General features: G+C 41.4%; 1 protein-coding gene across 1 annotated transcript; it reads right to left on the reverse strand.

Moving 5' to 3' along the window:
* Positions 1 to 1,227: 1,227 nt before the first annotated feature.
* On the reverse strand, positions 1,228 to 6,276 carry LOC144515064 (uncharacterized). The gene is made up of 5 exons (XM_078245709.1): positions 6,205 to 6,276; positions 4,566 to 4,591; positions 4,253 to 4,302; positions 3,785 to 4,168; positions 1,228 to 2,711 (listed from the first exon to the last, which is right to left on the reverse strand). Exons 4-5 carry the CDS (start codon positions 3,989 to 3,991, stop codon positions 2,568 to 2,570), a joined length of 351 nt encoding a protein of 116 aa, XP_078101835.1. The 5' UTR covers positions 3,992 to 4,168; positions 4,253 to 4,302; positions 4,566 to 4,591; positions 6,205 to 6,276; the 3' UTR covers positions 1,228 to 2,567.
* Between the last annotated feature and the right edge of the window lie 416 nt (positions 6,277 to 6,692).

Here is a 6,692-nt window from a genome sequence, read left to right on the forward strand (position 1 = left end):
ATATGGACCAAAGTATGGTGGAGGACTGGTAGCTGGAGAGGTGCCTGTTCACCTCCTGGGCACTGCCAAGGTGCTCTTTGAGCAAGGCACTCGAACCCCCAACTGCTCGGGGGCGCCTTTCCATGGCAAGCTCCCTCACTGTGACATCTCTCCATTAGTGCATGTAGAGGTACTGAGCATGTGTGTGTAATCCAGGCCTGTGTGTAATGTGTGTAATAACAACAGAGTGAAAACATTGTAATTTCCCCTTGCAGTATTAATAAAGTATACATTATTATCTTCGGGGACTTTTTATAGTACAAATCGCTGTTAATCAAAAGGAGATGCAGTCTTTCGACAGGAGTCCAGGCCAGCCCACTCCTCCATTCACCTCCAGAGACGCTGAGCGTCCGTGGGCAGGACATAATTGCAGCATGTATCCAGTGACTGTCTAGTTTCAACAGGTTCTCACACTCATCTCGTAAAATGTGGACGCTTGGTCAGGTGCCTTTGTCGTTCATCGGGACTATTGCAGTCCCTTTAGCGCTTTAAGTAAACGCGCTTGGTCGGGACTATTGCTGTCCCTTTTGACGCAGTTATGTTACGGTTCCTTGACACGCGGGAAAGAAACAGGGACGGTTGGGTTTCAGGAAAGGGTCGTGGGTGGGCGTACGTTCGTACACGCGGAGGAAAGAAAATCGACTATAGCTATTGGAATGATTACGGGTTGCTAGTTTCGAAGCACTGAAAAAAACTATTCAAAGCAGGCCCATAGAAGTCCATGGACGCCAGGGTTCAACAGGGAAATGCACTGTGACACAACGGGAATGTATGAGAAGGATATCAAGTCAGTCGACCTGCTATATGTAGCTGATTCTGAACAAACTCGTCTTCCAGATGAACCTGTTTTAACACATTTTTAGTCAATAAAATGTTAACACTATAGTACATATTTGACCATTGATTTTTGACATTTTAGGGGAAGCCGAGCTTCCCTTGCAGTCTCAAAGACATCGCCTCTGGTCTTCTTAGTTTATTTATCTAAAAAGATTAGTTTCTCTTTATGTATTCAGTTGAAAACACTGGCGAGACAGCTACATGAATGTTTTTTTAATAAGTGATGAATTAGGTTTTGATCCTGAATGTCTTCTCCTGTTTTTGCTGATGGAGCTCCAGATAATGTTAGAGAACTAACCTGAGCAAAGGTTCTGTTGATTGTTACCAATCAATGATTTGAAGGAGTCAGAGTAGAAGTGAGAATAAAATGTTTTATTAATAGTTCATCTTGCAAACAGAAAGCTTTTCATAAAGTAGAGGAGGAAACAATATAATACATCAGGCCTGAATAATCTCTCTGAAACAACAAGCTTTAACTGACTTATTGAACTAAAGAACCCTAAAACACCAACAACCTGGTGAATGTAGACCAGGAGTCTGCAGCCTTCAGCCCTCTGCAGAGGCTCCCTGCAGCTCTCACAGACAGTAATGTTATTTATCAGGGATGCACCGAATCCAAGATTTGGCTTCTGATTCAGCTGAATATTGGGCTTTATGACGGGGTAGAGTTTTTTTTCCACTGAATCAAACCCTACACTTGCACTACACGTGCTACGCTGGTTGACGCAATGATGCCGCCGCTGATTACGGGAAGTTGTTTATGTAGGTGGACCGTTCAATGCAGTAGGCTGTGGGAAAGTGAGCAGAGAAAGTGTTGTTTGGCAGTACTTTCAGTCAAAAGAAGGCCATTCAAGTCCAGCTACATGTTCAATCTGCAATGCTGATTAGTCTGGTGGTGGCGAGGACCCTAAACAATACACAACATCACCGCTGTTACAACATCTGGTATGAAACATCTGGAAGAATACGAGCTGAGCATGAAGGAATCTACAGACAGCAGCCAGAATGCAGCAACTTCAGGTACGGCAAAGGAAGGACAGTCACTGTTTACTTCATTAATGTGTTGACTGTGTTCATGGACTGAGGACGGGACGAGGACTCAGCAGAACCTCAACCAGGGGATTCAGGATTCAGCAGAACCTCAACCAGGGGGTTCAGGACTCAGCAGAACCCCAACCAGGGGATTCAGGATTCAATAGAACCCCCAAAAATCATGTTTATTGTTGTTTAAGGCTTAAAGTCGGCTGTCTTGAGTGTCCTTAGACTAGCTATAGAGTCCAAATATAAATAAAGAAGTCTCTTTAGAGGACAGATTCATTTGCTTTCACCGCCAACGCTGCTGGGTTATCATTATTGCTGATTGATCTGCAGAGAGAATCTACCTTCATTTTTTAAGCTGTTGCGGCTCTGGATAGATTCATTTTTGTTTTTGGGGCATATTGGGCCTTTATTTGACAGGACAGCTGAAGACAATAAAGAAGAGAGAGAGCAGAGGGGGGGGATGCCATGCAGTAAAGAAAGGAAGGACTGAGCCTTTTAAACATGGAGCGCACGCTCCCAGACACATTTCTTTTTTTTGGGCCAGAAATGGCTCCATGGATAGTAAAGATATAGACCAAAGATTAAATGTACAGGGTACCTGAACCCTCACACCTTTTTCTTTTCCTCCTAACAAATAGAGAAACAACAGCTCAGGCAGCAGCTTTGGCAGCAGCTTTGGCTGATTTCAGTTTCTCCAAAAGTTTGGGCTTTTTTTCTTTCACCAGTTTGAGATGCTCTGCTTCCAGCTTCTTCCCCACAGCGCTGCTCCTCACTTTGTCCCAGTCCTTCTCCGTCTACACACCAAAGAAAATATCAGAAAATCAGGTAATGAATCATCAGAGTCAACAAGCACAAAAGCTTGAGCCTCCAGCTACCAGGCTCCTCTCCTGTGGAACCAGCCCCAGTCTGGGTTCAGGAGCCAGAGCCCTCAGCTATCAGGCTCCTCTCCTGTGGAACCAGCTCCCAGTCTGGGTTCAGGAGCCAGAGCCTCCAGCTATCAGGCTCCTCTCCTGTGGAACCAGCTCCCAGTCTGGGTTCAGGAGCCCAGAGCCCCAGCTATCAGGCTCTCTACTGCGGAACCAGCTCCCAGTCTGGGTTCGAGGCAGACACCGTCACCACCTTTAAGAATAAACTTAAAACTCTCCTCTTTGCTAAAGCTTATAGTTATAAAGTGAGGAGTTGCAGCGTTCGCCCTAGACCAGCGGGGGGAGGGTGATGGCATCCCTTCTCTTGTCTGCTTCTCTTCATAGTCATCAGATTCACCTACCAACCCTTATAGAACTGGCCTGGTTTGCCTTGGACCAGCTCTTAATTCTGCTGTTACAGTTTTAGACTTCCTTTGACACACTGAGCTCCTCTCTCTCTCTCTCTTTCTATCTCTTTTTTCCATCTGTGTGCATCCATGTCCCAGAAATGCTTGTTACTAACCTAGCTCTGGGGAGCTTATTCCCCGGAGTCCTTATCTTTCTTGCCCCGCAGTTTTCTTTGGATTAGGGTGGCACCTTGGTCCTGCCCGACGCCCTGCAGTGCCCTGCTATGCCCTGAACTACTACATCTATTATTTCTAGTCACTGTTTCATTATCTTGATTGTTATTGCCACTGTTCATCACACCCCAACCGGCACCGTCAGACACCACCTACCAAGAGCCTGGGTCAGTCTCTAAAACTCCCTGTCCTAAAAGGGAGTTTTTTCCTCACCACTGTTGCACTAAATGCTTGCTTGTGGGGAAGGTACTGGAATTGTTGGGTCTTTGTGAATTAGAGAGTGTGGTCTAGACCTCCTCTATCTGTAAAGTGTCTTGAGATAACTCTTGTTATGATTTGATACTGTAAATACATTGAAATTGCATAGCCTTAACTTCTCACCATATCTTTGAAGGCCTCTCCTTTGTAGTAGCTCTGTGATGCTGGATACGTCAGTCCCTTTTCACCGAGCTTCTCCAGGCTCTCAGCCACCATGTGCAGCTCCTCTTCCTCTCCATCGAAGGCATACAGCTTTCTGTCCTCACAGGTCATCAGGACCAGCTGATCACACGGGCACAACTTCCCCTCCACTACTCCTAAAACCTTCATGTTTACTATCTTAGGAAGGTAGAACTTCCCCCACCCATTCAACTTGCCATGATTCCCTTTGTAAACGGTGTCTTCCAGGCCTCCTATCTTCAACCTGGCACCAGCTGGCTTCTTTTAAGGTAATGGTCTTCTTATTCTTGGACACAAAGTCTGAAACCCATTTCAGGTAATCTGGATCTGCAACCAATGGCAGACAGGAGGAATTAGGATGGAACATGTAAAACACTAACCATAGATAGTTTTATGACATGTGTAGTATACCTTTTACTTTGGTGCTTTCCTTAAGCAGAGCCAACAGCTGATCAGCTGACCTGAAAGGTAGAAAAATGATTTAACAACAAAAGTGAGTTAACAACAACAGAGAGTGTTTTTCGGGGATGTTATGTCACACTGAACTAATGAAATCAATTAGACAACCAACTAAAATCAAACAGACTACACATAAATAAATTTAAATAAAGTCAATGAGTCCCACCATGTAACACTTTATAATTATTAAGTATAACTTCAATACGTGTCTGTCATTCATTAATCATTTAATCTTCCCTGAACAGAACAGAAAACTGGTTCTTACTGGGGGGTTGGCGCCATTCTGGGTCTCTGTAGAAAACAAAATGTGTTCATCGTTAAAAGTAGTGGTGGAAAAATACTTCAAACATTTATTCCAGTACTGAAAGTAATGAGATTACAATAGAATAAAATATTAATATTATCACAGATTCTGGGCCGTTATTTTTTATTCAAAGACAAAACACTAAAAACCCTTTTAAATAAAAACACTGGGTGATATATATATATATATGTATGTATGTATGTATGTATGTATGTATGTGTATAGATATATATATAGATGTATAGACATATATATATATATGTCTATATGTATTTGTATATAGAAGTGGTCAGGGGGTCTCGACTGTTGTAGAAAGACGTGGCTGATCGTTAATATAATATCTACATTGCCCATTATCAGCAACCATTCATCCAATGCTCCAAAGGCCCATTCTGTTCACTAATCTGATATCATTTTAAAAGGCTAAGTTAGAAAACACTGAGAACCCTTTAGTAATTATATAAACTCATAATGTAATCTGAAAACTGCTGCCCTGGTTAAAAAAGACAATGCAACAGATCTCAGCTGGTATTCTGATCTTGTTGGTTGTTGTTGGTATTCTGTCTGGAATGGAAATTTCTAAGTGACCCCAAACTTTTGACTGGTAGTGATATATATATATATATATATATATATATATATATATATATATATATATATATATATATATATATATATACACATACACACACACACACAAATACAGACACATGTGTGTATCTGCTACTAGGATTATAGGGTAACGTGAAAAATGTATTTGAGTTCTGAGGGAAAAGAAATCTGAATTGTGACTTTAAACTCAGAACTCACAGACATCTTTCTACCTCTCCTGTCGTCCTCGGGTCAAATCAGACCCGTTTTCTAAAAGTTTCTGTATCGGAAATTTGGGTTTCTTTCAACCACACTGTCCAAAAAAATAATGTGGATGTGTGGATGGTTCCATACAACGCTCTTCACGAGTAAAATAAATGATAGTTCATTACTTGCATTGAATCTGGATGTTTTATTCAATTTCACAGCAATTGAAAAATAAAATGGTCAAAGAATGTTGAAAAATGTGACAAAAACATGGAAAAAATTATAAAAACGTCAAAAAACAAACCAACAGACAGCACGAGGGTTACCAGAAGATTGGTAAAATGATTGTCTTAAATTCAGATTTTAGTTTTCACAACTATAATAACAGTTCAGTATGCCTGTACTTTATATAGATATATATATATACATATATATATATATATATATATATATATATATATATATATATATATATATATACATATATGTATCAGTGTTTAGTCCCTCGCAGCAGCATTCTTTGTTGGACTGCTTACAGCAGCAACACTAATAACTGTGGCGTCACAACAAAGAATCAGCAGAAACATATTCCCTCTTTGTTCTTTTCATCTCAAATCAAATGTTTCAGAAAGTTCAATTCTAACCAATGTTCAGTAAGCTACGTAAAAGGCACAAAAACAGAGCAGCAGTTCTTCTCAATAATGTGACTACATTGTTTTAACAGAGATAGTTAAGACTGAAACTAATCCATTGAAAGGGTGAGAGAAATCCTCATCAAACCAACTGAAATAAGATGTGTTACCTGAGCTGAAGAGTAGACTGAAGCCTTCACCGTCCCTCACAGAGATATGACAACAGCAGGAACATGTTGGAGACGCCCTCTCTGTGCTGCCTTTAAGTGCTCTTCAGATGTTGCAACATTTCCCATCAGTCATCAGTTCAGGGGGAAACTGTGGAAATATTGCCGTCAGCTGGTAGAAATCATCTCCTACAGGGAGAATAAAGACTATCAGCTGGTAGAAATCATCTCCTACAGGGAGAATAAAGACTATCAGCTGGTAGAAATCATCTCCTACAGGGAGAATAAAGACTATCAGCTGGTAGAAATCATCTCCTACAGGGAGAATAAAGACTATCAGCTGGTAGAAATCATCTCCTACAGGGTAAAGCTGCTCAAAATGGGCTTCTCTCATTGGTCACATTGGTGAATTTCATTACGCCACTTATAGAACAGCTACCAAGGTCTTGCAGCTACAACGCTTGGGTCCGATTCAATAATTTGCAGTTAGC

This window comes from Sander vitreus, unplaced genomic scaffold (assembly GCF_031162955.1).
Source record: "Sander vitreus isolate 19-12246 unplaced genomic scaffold, sanVit1 ctg877_0, whole genome shotgun sequence".
Lineage (NCBI taxonomy): Eukaryota > Metazoa > Chordata > Actinopteri > Perciformes > Percidae > Sander > Sander vitreus.

Coding starts and splice junctions, on each gene's coding strand:
- LOC144515064 (XM_078245709.1), bottom strand. CDS start 3,991: ATGAAGGTTTTAGGAGTAGTGGAGGGGAAGTTGTGCCCGTGTGATCAG. Junction 2,712..3,784: donor GAGAGGCCTTCAAAGATATG/GTGAGAAGTTAA, acceptor TTTGGTGTGTAG/ACGGAGAAGGACTGGGACAA.